This window comes from Tamandua tetradactyla, chromosome 6 (genome assembly GCF_023851605.1).
Source record: "Tamandua tetradactyla isolate mTamTet1 chromosome 6, mTamTet1.pri, whole genome shotgun sequence".
In the NCBI taxonomy this organism is placed as follows: Eukaryota; Metazoa; Chordata; class Mammalia; order Pilosa; family Myrmecophagidae; genus Tamandua; species Tamandua tetradactyla.
Window position 1 is genome coordinate 73,475,831 of NC_135332.1, and position 16,876 is coordinate 73,492,706.

The following is a 16,876-nucleotide window of genomic DNA, read 5'->3' on the forward strand; positions in this document are numbered from 1 at the left end:
CGGTGTGCAAAGAGATGTGGGCAGGACTGTTCTGCTCCAAATGAGACAGGCTGAGGATGCACATTTACAACTCTGTCGCTCAGAGACCCACCAAAAGGAATGAAAACAGTATGGAAGCACCGGGATGAAGGGGGGGGTGGTCAAAAGACATCCACAGAGATTAGGAGGTGAGAATCAGGATGGCCAGAGGCAAGTGAGGCACGAGCGAAGGGACAGCCCTGCGGGGGTAGCCTAGAGCTGGCTGGTCTGTGCCCAGAACCCGGGGGCTCAGGGGGTGGGGGCGGTGGGTTTCCCAAAGACAAGAATGGGGCGTGGGCAGACAGGAGAATTGGCACGAGCCCCATGTAAGGAGCGTGGGACATCCAGGTCCTCCAGAATCCCAGCCACGAGGCTCCGCCCCCTTTCATCCCCAGCAGAAGGTGAGAGGTGGGCTCTGTACATCCGACCACAGACCCTCCATCCCCCCACCTCAGCCGTCAACCCTAGTAGCAGGAATCAAACTCCAGGCAGAAGCCCAGAAAGTTTCTCTCTGGGGAGAGTGTGCAGCCCCAGGGCACAGTCCCACAGACATCGAAGGGTGGGTCCTCAGTGAACCAGCCAGTCCCTGCCCAGTTGCCCAAAAGCGAGGCTACCAGGCCACAGGCTTCCACTCAGCTTTTAAGGGCTCCCTGTTAAATATGGACAGGCAGTCTTTGAGGAAAGAAGAGACCAAGGCAAACAAAAGACAGGCTAAGCAGAGAAAAGAGCATGTCAACAAATTCGCATCCAAAACAGAAATAAACATGATTATTATTTTTAAAAATCCACACTTCAGGATCGACTGCGCTGATAACAGTTTAGGAGCCAGCTCTCCGGAGAAAAGCTCTGAAGCCCAGCATTTGCCAATTTCCATGGTGCAAACATTCCCACTGTGACTGGTTTCAAGCCCTTGACACAGAGTCGGAAAGAGACAAGAATCACCAGCTCTCGGGAGCCGGTACGAACCGGAGCCAGCACGCCAGAGGTAAGCCAAGCCAAGCAGGCTGCCACAAAACAGAAAAGAAAGAAACAATGGGGAATAGGAAGGAGCTCATGAAAATGAGAACCATGAAAAGAGAAAGGTTGAAAACCAGTCACACAAATTGATCAGAAAGTGGATCTAAAAATCTAAAAACATGGAAAATAGAAAATAAAACATGCCGTCTTTGTAGACTCAACCCAGGAGCGTAACAACTGAAAAATGGGCGTCAGAGCAAGTGCAAGAGCAGAGCAGAGAGAGGAGGGGTAATTGCTGGAGAAATAACAAAAGAAATGTCCTGGAACTGGGAGACTTGTATCTGAAAGGCTGAAAGGACCGCCAGGAGCGAGGCGGGGCTGGGAGAGCCGGGTGCGAGTCCTGGGGCCCGGCGGCCATACCTGTTGTTGGCGGTAAAGCTAGGGGCCAGGACCACGGCGCAGTCCCTCCTCCGCAGGCCAGCTGGCGAGCCCAGGGCGCTGGATGGTGCGGCGGATGCTCTGGGCTGCTCATCCTGTCGGCACAGATGCCACCTCAGCCCATGACCCCGACCTCATGTGTGGCCAATGCCAAGAAAAGTCCCCACAACACGGGACGCACGCGACCCCAGGGGCACACAAGGCAGACAAAATGACGCAGGGACCAGAAACTCCCAAAATCCCCCCGACACTGCGATATTACAGTGATAAGATAAACTGGAAAAATAAGTGACAAAAACTCATGCACGTGCATACGCGTGCGCGCGCGCATACACACACACACACACACACACACACACACACACACACACACACACACACCCTCTGACAGCGATGGCCCCGGTTTGATGGAAGGAGGGAACACAGAAGGAATCATGCACGCCCTCTGTTCCCGGGACAGTCCTGGGAGAGGAGAGCACGTGGCTGTGGCCCGCCTGCCCTGCCTCGGCCTCCCTCCAGGACCTTACCAGGATGTTCCACGTGGCTCCCTGCTCACTGGACACTTTGCTCAGGGTGGCCAGCGTCTCTCTCCCGCCAGGGCTGCCTTCGAAGAGCATCTGGAAGTCAGCAGGCTCCGCCGGCCTGCACCCGAGAGAGAACAATGAGCAGTGAGCCCAGAGGAGCTGATGCTGGGAATGCAGACGGGGCAGCATCTTAGAGGAGGACTGGAGGGATTACTTCACCAGCAGAGATTCAGCTCCCAAGTCAACGACTCAACATAACTGTCCTTAGCTCTGTTCTGACAAAACGCGCCAGGAGAGGCCTCCCTGGGGAGCAAGGCTGGGAGGTCCTGGTGAGCATATCGGAAGCATCAGGAAGCAACTGACTGCAGCTACCTGGGGACCAGGGGCCTTCACATCGGCTTGGCCGCTGGCGCCACACTCTCTTCCTGGCTAACGGGGAACTAGGGGGGCCTTGGAGCACAGTGTGCACACACAGAGCAGTTGAAGACCTGGGCTCAGCCCACTGCCCACTGCCCACCGCTCCAGGGCCTCACCCTTTACCTCTGACATTAAATGAGGCAAGAGCACCTGCCTGGCTGCCCCCTGGGAGGCCACAGCCCTGAGCGGGCAGACCCCTGGCACGTGGTTCGGGCCGCATCAAAACACACCTGGAGTGGGGTGTGGGAACGTAATTCACACCCCCGGATGGCACCCCTGAGAGCAGCTAAAATGGGAAACGTTATGCTATACACACGATGTCACAATACAAATTTTTTAAAAAAGAAAACACAACTGGAATGCCCACTGGCCGACTTGTTGAATGGACAGAAGGTGTCCAGCCAGACCACAGAATGTTCTCCAGCAGTTAAAACAAACAGAGCTCTGATCCACACGCCACGCAGATGAACCTCGAAAACACAAGGCCAAGTGAAAGAAGCTAGACACAAAAGGCCACGCGTCACACGATTGCAGTTCTATGAATGTCCAGAAGAGGCAAATCCACCGGGGCAGAAAGGAGAATGCCGGCTGCCGGGATCTGGGGGAGGAGGGATGGGGAGCACCAATGGACGTGGGGTGGATCTCCCCGGTGAAGGGGATTCCTCGAGTTGGCCACAATGCTGGCTGCACAGCTCTGTGAATTCACTAGAAACCACTGCATTATATACTTATCATGGGCACACTTTATGGTCCACACATATCTCAATAAAGTTATTATTTAAAAAAAAAATAACAAAAGCCAAGATAGGTATCTTTGGCCCTAGACAGTCACCCCAACTCTACTCTCTCCAGGTGAGAGAGCAGGCCTGGCCTGGGAGCAGCAGAGCCTGAAAGCAGCAGCACGAGAACTCAGGGAGGCCCCTCGGCAGCCCCTCATCCTAGTTCCCAAGGGCAGAGGTCACATCTCCTCCTGGTCCCATCACCCCGCAAAGGCTCAGGACCCCTCGGGAGCCTCGCCCCTGCCCCGGGGAGAGCTAAGCACAGCACTGTGGGAGTTTCAGGGGAAGCTGGTGCAGCCAGGTCCTCACACATGGGACAACTAGAAAGAAGGATGCCCTGGGAAAGCCAGGGCAAAGGGCAGGCAGCAAACCTAACAGCAAACTTTGCTTAATAGAGAGACGGAGAAGTGTTCCCACTAAAGCCAAAGGCCCCCATTCCATAGGAGACTATAAACCACAAGAATGTAAGAGGCCGGCAGGGCCAACTGCAGACGAGCTCAGCTCCTGCACATCAGAAACAGCCAAAGAAAAAGGGAAAAAAAGACCCCATTCATAAGAGTAAGAGGAACTGTATGTCCTTAGCCCAAATCTACATAAAGTATGCGAGGCCCTTGATTATAAAAATGCTTGTGGCACCCGAACAAAGACTGAACACAGGACTGAGACGCCGTGTTCACGGAAGGGCAGACCCTTCCCCTCCAAGCCATAAAACCAGCGCAATGCGCAAGGTCCAGGCAGGTTTAATCTTAGCGCAGCTTGACAAGTCGAGCTTAAAACTGACATCAAAGAACAAAGGACCGGAAAAGCTAAGATGAATCTGAAGAACAAAGTAAAGGTCCTTCTCTAACGGTAACCAACGAGTAGTTATTCCAACAGTGCGGGGTCAGCACAGGGCGGGTCGAGCAGCAATGGAACCTGGAGCCGAGAGCCCAGAAACGGGTGGTCTGATGACACGCACGTCACGCCAGGGATGTCACGCCAGAGGTGCCTGCGAGTCGGTGAGATGGGTAAAAATGTTGGGACACCCATCAGGAAAAGTGAAATTGGATCCCTGTTTCACTGCGTACACAGAAATAAATTCCAGATGCATTTCTTAAATGCTACTCAAGCAGTACAGACTGCACAGGGAGTATTTATGGGCCCAGCGGCCTTGGGAGGCTGGAGAGGCGGCTGCACAACGAGCAAGGTCGGGGGGCCCAGGGGACACAAGGACAGGAGGTGCGTCAGTTCCAGAACGTCCACCGAGGGACCAAAAGCAGTAGGTGATGCACCTTAACCCATCGATTTCACCATTTCACACACTGGAACCACCCAAGAAGCTTTAAAAATGCTGCTAACTGCGTCTCACCCCAGAGATTGCTGTGACTTATTAGCCTGGATGTGGCCTGGGTTCAGGGACTCTTAGAGATTCGGGTTTGCAGGCCCAGGTCTGCTCAAGTGCAAAGCCACTCTGTGGCTGCTGTGCTCTCCCTGCCATCTGCAGGGGGGAGCTTTAGGAGGCCCCCCATCCGTCTGCAGACACCACACCTAGTGGGGGCCCCCGTGGGCAGGTGCAGATGAGCAGATAATGGGCCTGGGGCCCTTGCCTTGGGGATTCGACGTCTACAGCTGAAATGGAAGAGAAGGTGCCTGAAGCCTGGCACACATAGGGGACAGCCTCCTCCCCTCCTGCTCTCACTGGGGACTGAGAGCTCCTAGGGTGGGACAAGGAAGGCTGACAGGATGACCGTGAGCAGTGCTTACAAACAGTTCAGGGAGGGACTGGAGGTGGCTGGTCTGGGCCAGGCCACAAGGAGGAGGTAGCCAAGATGACGGCCTGTGGGGTGCCCGTGGTGGGCTCAGCCGTGCAGCCACGTGGGGTCAAACCTCCATCCATCACTGACCAGCTCTGTGACCTGAGCAAGTCAACCAGCTTCTCAGGGCCTGGGTTTTCCCACCTGTAAAATGGACACATCAGGGCCCACTTCAAAGGTGGAGCACCATGAAAAACTTGGCTGGTCTGTCCCCAGTTCCTGGGGAGGGAACCTCTGAGTCCTTGAAACTCCCTGGATGGGAGCACCTTTTATTCTTTAGGGTGGGTCCCGCACCTCACTCTATATGGTAACGAGAGGACAGGGTGGGGCCAGCAGCACCTGTGGTCTGGGGGTTGCAGGCCAGCTGCCCGAGAAAGACCACCCCGTATCAGCCCACCTCCCCAACCTCTGGGAGGGGACAGGGCTGCAGACTGAACCAACCATGCGGACAAGGATGCTCCTGGAGGGAGATCCTATGTAGACTAAGGGTGCTCAAAGCTCTGATGAGCTTCCCCGATCAAGAAGATAAATCTCTGCGCTAAAAGTGGGGGGCCGTGACTCTGCGTGGAAAGGACGCGGATGCCTGCACCTGAGAGCCTCCCAGATCTGACCCTATGTGTCTTGAATTTTGGCCTCTTCTTATTTGTATCTTTTACTGTAATTAAACTATGATAATAAGTAAAAAAATAATAATAAAGAAGAAGAAAAGAAAAAAGAACCAGTGGTTCTCAAACCTGAGCATGGGGAGGACACCGGGGTGGGGTGGGGGACACTTAATAGAACCCGGCTTGCGGGGCCGCACCCCAGCACAGGGTGTTTCTACCACGTTCCCAGGACAGGCTGCTCTGCTGGCCCAGGCACCCCACTCCAGGGACTCCTGCAACTGACCAAAGGAGTAAAACTACAAACAAGCCCTTTGTGGAAGAAAAAACCTAAGTGGACAGTAAGCACATGAAAAGAGGCGGTCTCAAGATTAATCAGAAAATGCTGCTACGACTCACAGATGCACACATGCCGCGCCCGCTAACGCCCAGGCAGCAGGGCTCGCGGCAGGTCCCCCCCTACACAGCACCTACAGGTGCCCACCAGATCGCAGCAGCAACAGCAAAAACTGGAAGCTGAAAGCATCCGTCCACAAAAAAAAAAAAAAAAGGACGAATAAACGCGATACACTCACCCAGCCAGAAGACAGGAGCCACAGAGGAATTACATGAATGTGGACGGCCTCGAAACCCAACGCTGAGCGCAAAAACAGGCTACAGGCCACGGGCAGCGCGAACCAGCCACAGAAAATCCAGGAACAGAGGACACGACACACTGTTCGTGGATATATGTATAGGAAGTGACGCATAAAGACAGGTATGGAGAGACGACACCAGGTTCCAAGCAGAGGTCCCCCCTCTGGGAGTGGAGGGAAGGAACCCTCACTCAGCCCTGTGGCCCTGCTGAAAAACATGGAAACCCCAAGACAACCCGGAACGGGGGAGCTGGGTGCTGGGAAGAGGTCGTCCAAACGTTATTGCCTACACTTTTCTGTACATTTAAAGTATTGCATTTAAAGCTTATATAACTACAAAAAAGGCATTCCTGTATTCAAAGAGCAGAACATGGCTGCTGTGAGATGGTCTCGGGGAACCCTCGGGCCATGGGTGGCTGGACACTCCCACACATGGACCCTCTTGCCCACCTGGCTTACATCCTGTGTTCTCAGCCATGCCCTCCAGGGGACACTCCTGGGACAGAAGCTAATCCTTCTCAGCAAGCCTCCCTGCTCCATGCCCGGGGCTCTGCTGACCCACCCTGCATCCCTGGGCCCAGTCTGAAGCCACGCATCTCCAGAGGGCGGGTGCTGGGCAGAGACGGCCGCTTCTCCTGCTTCCCAAGGGAAGCCCCCCTCCTGTCTACAGACGGAAGTTGTCCCCTAGCTGTGCACCGTGCACACAGGGCAGGGAAGGAGTAGCTACATGTTGGCCGCTCAGCTTGGAGCGTCTACCCGCCCCACTGCCCAGCCCTCACCACCACTCCACGCCCTGGGGCACGGGCAGGACAGTGTTCAAACCGGCTGGAGCAGGAGCTCAGGCACAGAGAGGTTCAGAGCTGCCACACAGCCAGGGCCCAGGACTCTTTCAAAGAGCAGGAAAACACACCTCAAGATTCTCAGGGCCAAAGGCCCGTGGCGTCCCCCACAAGTTCCTGCAGAAAAGGATCAGCCAAAACAGAGGGAGCAGCAGCAGGCGGGAAGACAGTCACCTAGGGCCTGGGTCCGTGCGTGCCCAGTGCACACCCGGTGGGACAGGGCTATGTGTGGCTTGGCCTCCTCACCCTGGCCCAGCCGCAGGATGATGGGAAACAGCCTGGGCAGGTGCGAAGGCCACATCAGGCCCAGCTGCTTGGCAAGCATCCAACTGCTGGGGGTGGCTGGAAGGAGGTGGGGGGGAGGGCACAGCAGGTTCCTGAGGGTGCCAGGGGTGACCTGAGAAGACTGAGGATTACCTGAAGGGACCGGGAGATCCTGGGGGTACCAGGAAGTGACCTGAGGGGGTTGGGAGTTACCTGAAGGGCAGGAGGTGACCTGAGGGGGCCGAGATTACCTGAGGGGGCCGGTCCAGGGCTGGCTGACCTGCGTGGTACTGTTCGCCCGGCGAAGGTTGTTGACGGCCCGGGCGGCCCCTGGCCCCGTGGCCTCCTGCGAGAGGGAAGGACAACTGGTGAGTGGCCCGGGCTCCGGGAGGCTTAGAGGAAGGACATGGGTCTGGAGGGAGGGTCCTCCCGGCCCCTGGGACAGCACCCAGTCAGGTAAGAGGGACGTGGGTGGGCCTGCAGAGCATGCTGGTGGTCTCTGTGCACGAGGACCCTCCCCTCCCTCGCATGAAATAAGGACCCACCCCGTGGCGGGGCCGGGAAGGTGTGAGAGGACAGGGTGCAGCTGGGCTGGGCACTGGGTGTAAGGGCAGCTCGCCACCGCCACCGTGTTCTCATCCGACAGTGCACCGGGCGGTGGGGCTTGCTCCCCATGGCCTGTTGCCCTCGTCGGCAGGGGCATACCGACAGGGTGGCTCAGACGACGAGACGCAACCCCCGGGGCCCGCAGCCGCAGCCAGGACAGTGAGGTGACCCAGCGGACAGGCATGCCTGGCACGTGCTCAGGCCAGCAAGGGCCGTGGGAGGGGCCCGGCGGGCAGTGGGGAGGGCCAAGCTGGGGAGTCGGGTGGGGACCGGGAGGTGGCCCGGCAGGGGAGGTCTGGGGAAGAGCCCCCCACTCTGCGCAGCCCGACACCATGCAGCAGGGAGCCTCCTCGCCCTGAGTCGCTGCAGGAGCCTCAGAGTCAAAGAAACAAGAAAGGCGAGGCACTGCTCTGGATTAAGAGACCAAAGACTGCCGCATGCCTGCCAGGAAGGCTACTGTTAAAACAGAAAACTAGGGTCACACAGGATATGGAGAAACAGGAACCTCCAGGCAAAATGTAAAATGGCGCAGCCACTGTGGAAGAGAGTTGGGTGGGGCCTCAGGAAGCTAAGCGTAGACCTGCCCCAGGACCCCGCAAGTGCTGAGGGCAGGGACCGGGACAGACTTTGCACACCAATCGTCACAGCAGCATGACTCACAATAGGCAAATGGTGGGAGCAACCAAGTGGCCACCGCAGACGAGGGGACACACCAAGTGTGGTTCGTGCGTGCGATGGAACAAGGCTCAGCAGTAAAAAGGAAAGAAGCTCTGATCCACGCAACGACACGAGTGAACTCTGAAGACATATGGAGCGAAATAAGCCAGACACAAAAGGGCAAACATTGTATAATTCCATTTATGTGAAATACCTAGAATATGCAAAGCCATGGTTGACAGAAAGCAGGTTACGGACGTTACCGAGGGAGGCGAGTCCCTGGGAAATGCCCCGTTTCTGTCTGGGGAGATGACAGTTTTCATACTGGACGGTGGTGGTGCTCACCCGACACTGTAAGCGTAATTAATGCCAACGGAGGGTACACTTAAGAAATGGTTAAAATTTATGTTATAGATGTGTTACCACAATTAAAAAATAAATAAATAGAGGGAAAAAGAGACTAAGGAGAGAACCATCAAATGCAATGTGTGAACCTTTCTTGGGTCCTGAACTCGGGAAATCTGGGGGGAACTGGGGAGAGTGACGATACACCATTAGTTGCTAGGGAAGCCAGGGCTGGGGGGGCCCCGAGTCTCAGCAGACAGGTGCCAACAGACTGAGGGGTGAAAGAGCAGTGCCTGCAGGCTCACAGCCTAAGACTAGTAAAAAGGGGGTAGAAATGGAAAGGTACGGAGAGAAAAAGCCAATGGGGCAAAACATCAGCAGCTAGAGAAGCTGGGTGAAGGGTACTTACGCATGCTTTATACTACCCTGTCACCTTTACTGCAGATTTAAAACTCTTCAAAATACAGCATTTGGGGGAGAGGCCACCTTCTAGCAAGGGTCGGTCTTAGAAACAAGTGAGGACACTGTTGGGCTGGGGGGGGGGGGGCGGTTCTCAGGGAGCCTTGTCTCCTTGGAGCACCTGCCAGCCCAGGGTGCAAAGCCTCAGGTCCTACAGAGCTCACCAAGAAGACAGACTTGCAGGCGTATTTTTAAAACAGAATCCTTAAGCTAAAAACAAACAATCCAACCCAAATAAGACAAAACCAGGGAGTCAGTCGCCCTGACGGAAGCTGAGCTTTCTTACTTACTCACTTGACTGCAGCCTGGCGGCCCCGCTGAAACCTCCCTAACAACATTTTTAAATATACCTTTGGACTGACCAGCAGCTTTCCAGGCTGTCCCCCCTGGGGTACGCAGCTGGGCTCCACCTCCCTGAGGATGGAGTATATAAATGTTTGGAATCCTATGCGGGAAGTTTGTCTGTCTCCCTTATTTATTTACTTATTTATATCATGTGTGTTATATTTTAGCACTACTGTGTTTTGTTGCCTAAATTGTTCCAGCTTTGGCCCCTGGGAGCTTTCAGTGGGCTCCCGGGTCTCTCGTGACATTCTCCCTTCATCGTGGGGTGTGTGGTTTTGTGAGCACGCCCTTACTTCCTGGCACCCTAAGGTGTTCCAGGCCCCGCTTGTACATCGCCTGCCCCAGCCTTAGGATGAGCTATTTCCGCAAGAGTCCTGGTTCCTTCCACTGAAGAAATGGTCTTAAAAACCCTTAGAAATGGGTGCTGGGTGTGCTGGCTGCTTCTGGCCCTCTCCACTGACAGAGCAAGGGGGCGCAGGCGTGTACACTGACCACTCTACATCCTCACTCCAAGCATTTCTCTGTGGAACCCTGTGCGTCCACACAGAGGGCTCTAGCTCCACTCCAGCCACAGCCCACACCCCTGCTCACGTGTGCGGCCCCATGTCGACAGCGACAACCTGGCTCCCATCCTGTCACCGTTAACTGTGACAGCCAAGCCCACACGTAGAGCACAGGTTCTGCACTGGACTGCAGGAAACAACTTCATCAAAAGAGCACAGTGCCTACGCGGGGTTCCCTTCGCTCTTACCTCTTTCAGACTCCAAAAACGCCCAGTTACTCAGGCCTTTTTCTCACTTCTGCTTCTGCTTTTAACTTGCATTTGTCTTTTCATATTTTTGAGTCATTTATATTTTCTTTTCTATGAATTCTTTCATTTGCCCATCTTTTCCCCTATTGATACAGTTCTTAGCACAGACAAAAGCTAATCTCAAATACTTTTCTCACATGCTGTGGTTTTGTCCTGTGACTTTATATATTCTTTCCCCTTTTGGCCCTGCAGCAGCACTCTACATCTCTCCACGTGACCCTGCCCATGTCTCGCTCTCCTGCACCTGCCTAACAGCAGCCATACCTGCCTGCTTCTCTCGCCTTAAAACAAATCTTCTCACCCTCCCGCCTGGCTCTGGGTTCCACCCTGCTTCCTTGCCTTTCTTTGCAGCAAAGCCAAACCCTCAGAAGAGTGTCCTCGACTGACTGCCTCTTTTCCTGTCCTCTTGGCCAGCCCCGTCGGGGTCACTGGCAGCCTCCTTGTGCAAGTCCAGGGGTGGCCCTGCATCAGCCTCTTCAGCTGGCTGAAAGTGGGGTGCTTGAGGAAGCAGCTTCCGGCAGGGGGAATGCCTTTTGAATACTTACTGTTTGACAGGCACTGTGACATAAGCCACCTGAGTTTTAAGTTCTTAGAAGAACGAAAGCCTCTCTTGAATCCACTTTCCCCTCCAGCTATACGGCCCCTTTCTCAGTTCCCCTTTAATACCCAGGTCCCTGAGAGATCTGTCCCCACATACACCCCCAGTTCCTCGCCATCCCCTCTCTCTCAGCTCATCCCAGGACCAGATTCCAGCCCCCTTCTCTCCCCCAGGACTAGTCACACCCAGGCTACCATAGCAGGCCAGACACCTGAGGACTAAATGCCATGTGGGATCCCAGGATAGAAAAACAACATTAGGTAAGGACTAAGGGGTATAGAATAAACTTTCATCGATATTAACCTAACGCTATTGGCTCGTTAATTGTGAGAAATACACTATAGCAATATGAGATGTTAATAATAGGGGAACTGGCTGTGGGTATTTGGGAACTGTACATGCTATGTCTGCAGTTTTTTCTGCAAATCCACAACTATTCTAAATTTTTTAAAAATTAGTTTTTCAAAACTATATTCAAAACTTTTTATACAGTCCTCAAATGGGTGAAGGCCAAGGGTTTGCTGGCTGTGTGGAGCTGGAGGTGTGAGGTGTTCACACGCCCTGGGGCGTCCTCATGGGGAGCAGTCAGACAACGCCCACAGAGATTTCAAAGGAACCCGCCCTGGACCCAGCAATTCCGCCTTTAGGAATCACAATACGGAAAGTGACTTATCCACAAGAATATCTGCCACAGGACTGTCTGTCTTATAATTGGAAACTCGGGGACAGAGCAAATCATGGCACGTCCACACAACGAGCTTTAAAAAATAAAACTCAGTGCCAGGCAATTACCACAGCAATCAACCTCCACTTTTTAAATAAAAAGAAAGAGTCCATATATTTATGTGCACATGTGCCCAGAATAACCATGGAAGGGACTGGGCTGCAGGCTGCCCTGAGGGAGTCAGGGCAAAGCGAGGGCAACGCGCTGCCCCCAGCCCACTCCAGGGTACCTCCTGAATTTTAAATGGTGTGGACGGCCTGTCCAAAAGATAGACACGTGGCTTTTGAAATAATCAAATAAAATGGTGCCAGCAACTGTACTGCGGGGGTGGGATGGGGGAATCGGGGCCTTTGTTTTTTCTCAATTTTCCAAGTGACTTACAAAAAGGTCATGTCGCTTTTACACTGAAAGGATTTTACAAGGAGCTCTGGCCGTATGTCCCCTCAGTGGTCACTGTCTGTGGATACGGAGGGTGTTGGTCTCTGTAGGTTAATGTTATCTCCTGTCTGATGGGGCTCGCTGACACCTGAGGTTCCCAGGTGTCCTGTCCTGAGAGCCTCATCCTTCACACCTAACCGCAGTGGCGGACCCCTCCACTAACTGTACCAGCCGCCACCTGTAGACGAGGTGAACAGAGACCCCAGCCTCGTTCCCGGCCTCAATGGAAACGCCTCTACTGTCCCCATTAAATCATACTGGCTTGAGGACTAAGGTGAATGTCTGTGTGTGTGATCATATTTTGTAGTCTTAAACAACATCAGAAAACCACAGTCCTGGCAAACTTGGGAGTGTGAGCTGGCAAGGATGGCGAGGGGGCTGTCACTCAGGAAACATAAGAAGGGATGGCCCGAGACCACCCTTAGGGGGGATCACAGAGCTTGGGAACACATGCATAAAGGAAGGAAAGACAAGGATGAGGTGCTTTAAAGCCTCGAGGCCAAGGAGCCTGGATGTCCCAGGGACAGACAACTGGGAATTCTCCCCTAAGTGACAGATCCCAGGTGGAAAGGGAATGCTCAGGAGGTACATAAAGTCACAGACGGAGAGAAGGACAGCGTGCTGAGAAAAGGACAGCGTGCCGTCGGCCCATGGAGGAGACAGGGCATAGACAAGCCTGCCTGCGGACAGAGCTGGCCTCACCCACGCACACATCTAGAGGTGGGGTCTTCTACCTTGGAGGCTGCACTCTGTGATTTAAAGGTCTCTTTTCTCTAAGGGGAAGAGGACAGGAGTGAACGCTGTTAAGAGTCAAATGCCACGGTGAGGGCACAGCGGGCGGGGTGGACACACAGCTGCAGCAGGAAGCGGCCCTTGCGGTTCAGCACCAAAGCCCTTTACACCAGAAGACAAGCACGGCTATCGGCAGCTCACACCCCAGATGGGAGCTTGGGGGGCAGTGAGGCTCTGGAACGAGGCAGGTCCATGGGGAAGAGGGGTGCAGCGGGCACAGACCAGGACAAACACACCCTGTCAGCCCCCCGTACACAGGGGAGGCCCCGAGACTGAGTGCTGGCAGAGATGGGCCGCTGAGAGGAAGGGGTCTGGAAAGCAACGAAAACTTCTGGGGCATGCCACTGTCCGGCTGATTCTCTCATCAGATCCTTCCCGAGCTCTGACCACGTGCCAGGCCCTGGGAAGACAGAGTCCAACAATCAGCCCAGGGCCTACTCTCTCAGCACTTACATTCCCTTGGGGGAGACAGACAGCCCACAAGCAGACACAGAAATAAATGAAGAAATTCCAGTTGGCGAGAAGTTCTGTGAAGACGGAAAGGCAGGGAGACGGGGGAGAGCTCACTCCCAGGCAGAGCAGGCTGACGTAAACAAACGCGCCTGACAGTTGAGACAGCGGGCGGATGGCCTCTGGAAGCGCACCATCTGCCCTGAGAGCCAACCTCGGTTCCTGGGAATTTAAACAAACCCCAGCAGCGGCAGAGTAGAGGAAAGGCCAACTTGGTGCTGGAAGACCCTAGGCTCCGCCTTGGATGGGCCAGCCCTGGCCCTTGACTTCGGACGGGTCACTGCTTTGTTCTGCAAGGCTGGAACCACCCTGCCCTCGGGATGGCCGCAGGATGAGAGCCCAGCGTGTGCAATGTCTGCACTGGGCTCAGTAGGTGCCACCAGGATGGCAGCTCTCCAGGAGGTGCCCAGGTACCCCCTGCTCTCGCACTCACCAGCGCTTTCCTCCTTGGCTCGCTGCCTGTGGTCATGGAGACAGAGCGGGCCATAGGCTTGGCAGCAGAGGCACTGTTGGGGCGCCGGGACACTGGTGGAGGGAGGCCTGTCAGGCTCAGGTCCACGCCTTCCGGGCTGCCCTCTGGGGGGCCAGACGTGGTGCTGACAGCTCGGGAGCCTTTCATCATGGGTGAGGAGGGCCCTAACGGCAAACCAAGACATGCAGTGAAATGCCTCCAAGGCAGGGCAGCCCCTGTATACCTCGTCCGGGCACCCTTGCACCCTCCACCTCCCCAGGAAACTGAGCCCCTGCATCCACCCCCTCCCTAAACCACGGCCCCCTGTGCCCACCCACCCCTAGGAACCTCAACCCCCTGTACCTACCCCACCCCTCACAAACCACAGCCCCTGTGCCCTCCCACCCCTCAGGAACCTCGATCCACCACCTCCAGGCAAGAATATGTTTGCTGGCTGCCGCTAGGTCTCAATTGACACAGGACACCTGGATCTGTGTGCCATCCCACTCCCTAGAAACCTCAGAGCTCCCCTTCCAGCCTCCTGTCTGTGCCATGGTCTTTTCATGAGAAAAAACAGGAACTGTTCTGAACCAAACACCCATGCCCAACAGTGCAGATGGGCCGAGGTACTGTGAGCAGGTACATAGCACAGGCAAGGGCCTGGTGAGCACAGGGCGGCTCTCAGCCCAAGAGTGGCCAGGCAGCAGGTAGTTGGGGTCTGTGCCCCAGCTCTGCCTCAACCTGGCATGTGACCTTGAAAAAGGTCCTCTACCCGCCTGAACCTTGTGTTACCCATCTGTAAAGCCAGGGTCACAAAAGATCACCCAAGAGTGGTTCAGAGGCCCGTTCTGACCAGAACTTGGTCTAGGTTCTGCAGACAAGACCTGCTGCAATCTGCCCAGCCCCCAGTCTGCAAGTGTCTACTCTCTCAGGACCTCTGAGTATCCAAGGCCTCCTGGATGTGGCCTGCTGCTCTCCTGCTCCCACACTGCCCCCAAGACCCTCTTACTCCCCTGGGCAGTCTCGCTCTCTGGCACTTCCTTGTCCCAACCCCTGCCCTGGCCTCTCCTCCACCTGCAAGCTCACTCTAGGGAACATTCTCTGGCCTCCTGGCCTTGAATCTCCACATGTTGACAGCTACCTCAGGCACCCCCAGCCCAGGCTCTAACTCCTGACTCGTACCCTCCATGCACCTGGCATCTCACCCTTGGTTTCCACCTCGGTTTTCCCAGAGACCTGGCTCATCCTGCCTCCATTTTTCTCACCTCTACCTCTGCTCTCACAGCGAAACCTGCTGGAGCCACCCTGTGCCTCCACTGATGTCCTCCTCCTTCAGCCCTGGTCCAAGCTACCATCTTCTCACACTTGGACAAGCACAATGTTCCCCCCTCCTGCCTCTACCTGGCCTGTCCCCAGTCCCTGTGGCAGCTAGATCAGGCTCTCCCCCTGCTGCGGCTTCCCAGGCAAGGAAGATGAAGTGCTGTGGTGTCTGCCTCGCTGTGTCCGCCAAACTGGCCCTGATGCCATTCCCATGCCCATAAGCAGCCTGCCCCTGCTGGCCCCCTGCCCGTGATCATCCGAGGGCCCCTCCCTTCACCCACAGCCACCACCCTGACTGCCCAGCCTTCCCCCTCTTCACTCCCTTATCCTTCTTGGTTTTCTCTCATAACCCCTCCTGGTAATGCAGGACCAACTGACTGCAGAGAAGGTGCTGGGTCACCCGCATGCTGAGCAAGGGAGGCACATGGGCTGGCACGGGTCGGGGGGGGCATCGGTGGGTGTCGAAGCAGACCCCACTCCTCTGCCCTAGAGGCCCCGGGATGGCTGAAGGAATGTAGCTTAATGCCCAGCTCCACCCGATGTCCCATCCCCGCATGGGCCCCTCTGGCCCCTCACTGCCCCTTGGCCCAGGGGCAGATGCCCCAGTTTCCCAGAGTGGGACGTGAGGTGCCTCTCCCAACCGACCTGTACCGGGGTGCTTCAATGATGCGTGTCCACCTCCCCTTGTCCTCGGGGGCCCTGGCCACACCTCGCTGGCCCCAGCTGGCCCTCAGGTCGGATGGACCCTGTGGCCTGTGGTCCCAAAGCCGAAGCGCTGGGCTGCAGGAGGGTAAACAGCCTCTCCATGGAAACCTCCAGGCCAGAGGGAGGGAGGCCCTCAAAGGCCGCTTCCCATTGCACAAAGAGGTGTCCAGCTGGGACCTGGGGAGCAGGGCAGGGGTCCCTCCAGCACAGCGACTGGACCCTACTGGTGGGAGGGGGCCCAGGACCCCCGGGTACTTCCACCGGCTGCTTTGCCGCCAAGGCAGCCGGACCTGAGACGCACCGACCGGACCCCATGCTTCCGCCCCCCTCACCTGAGCGAGCCTCAGAGAGCCCCGAGCACCCCTCACCTGCGCGGGCCCCGGGCGCCTCGGGGCAGCCGCGAGTCGGGCCTGTAGCGCTGGGATAGTTGATCTCCGACGCGCCGGGCGCCTGCCTCGGCCCCACAGGCTTCCGGGCCCCGCGGCCCCGCGCGCCCCCGGCGCTAACCCTCGGGATCCGGGTGACAATAAGGGGCCGGGCGGCCCTGGCGAGCGGCCACAGCAGTTAGCAACCAGCCTGGCACCTCCTACCGCCCCGCCACGGCGGCCCGCCTTTCCACCGCGCCGCTTCTGATTGGCCCTCAGCAGCCTGCTCAGAATGTCCCAGGATCTCATTGGGCTGCTCGGCTGTCATTCGGGAGGTTCAAGAGTGGGAGAAACCCTGGAGAGCCGGGGACCACGGCAGCGAGCTGCCGATTGGACGCGGTGGGAAGGAGGCGGGGCGTCTGGAGCGGGGCCTGGGTGGGTGACTGATGTAGGCGGGACCTGAGCAGCCCCAAAGGGGCGGTGC

General features: G+C 56.2%; 1 protein-coding gene across 3 annotated transcripts in view; it reads right to left on the reverse strand.

Moving 5' to 3' along the window:
- CEP131 (centrosomal protein 131) overlaps window positions 1-16,628 on the reverse strand; it is a 30,808-nt gene extending 14,180 nt beyond the window's left edge. For 2 of the 3 annotated variants that reach the window (XM_077166194.1, XM_077166193.1), the window contains exons 1-5: window positions 16,396-16,628; window positions 13,985-14,187; window positions 7,518-7,612; window positions 1,941-2,055; window positions 1,396-1,508 (exon numbers count right to left, since the gene is read on the reverse strand). In XM_077166194.1, the coding sequence (XP_077022309.1) occupies window positions 1,396-1,508; window positions 1,941-2,055; window positions 7,518-7,612; window positions 13,985-14,173 (512 nt within the window). In that variant the 5' untranslated portion in view covers window positions 14,174-14,187; window positions 16,396-16,628. Of the gene's footprint in view, window positions 1-1,395; window positions 1,509-1,940; window positions 2,056-7,517; window positions 7,613-13,984; window positions 14,188-16,395 lie in introns of those variants that run through there. The other variant, XM_077166195.1, reaches the window with a different exon arrangement.
- Between the last annotated feature and the right edge of the window lie 248 nt (window positions 16,629-16,876).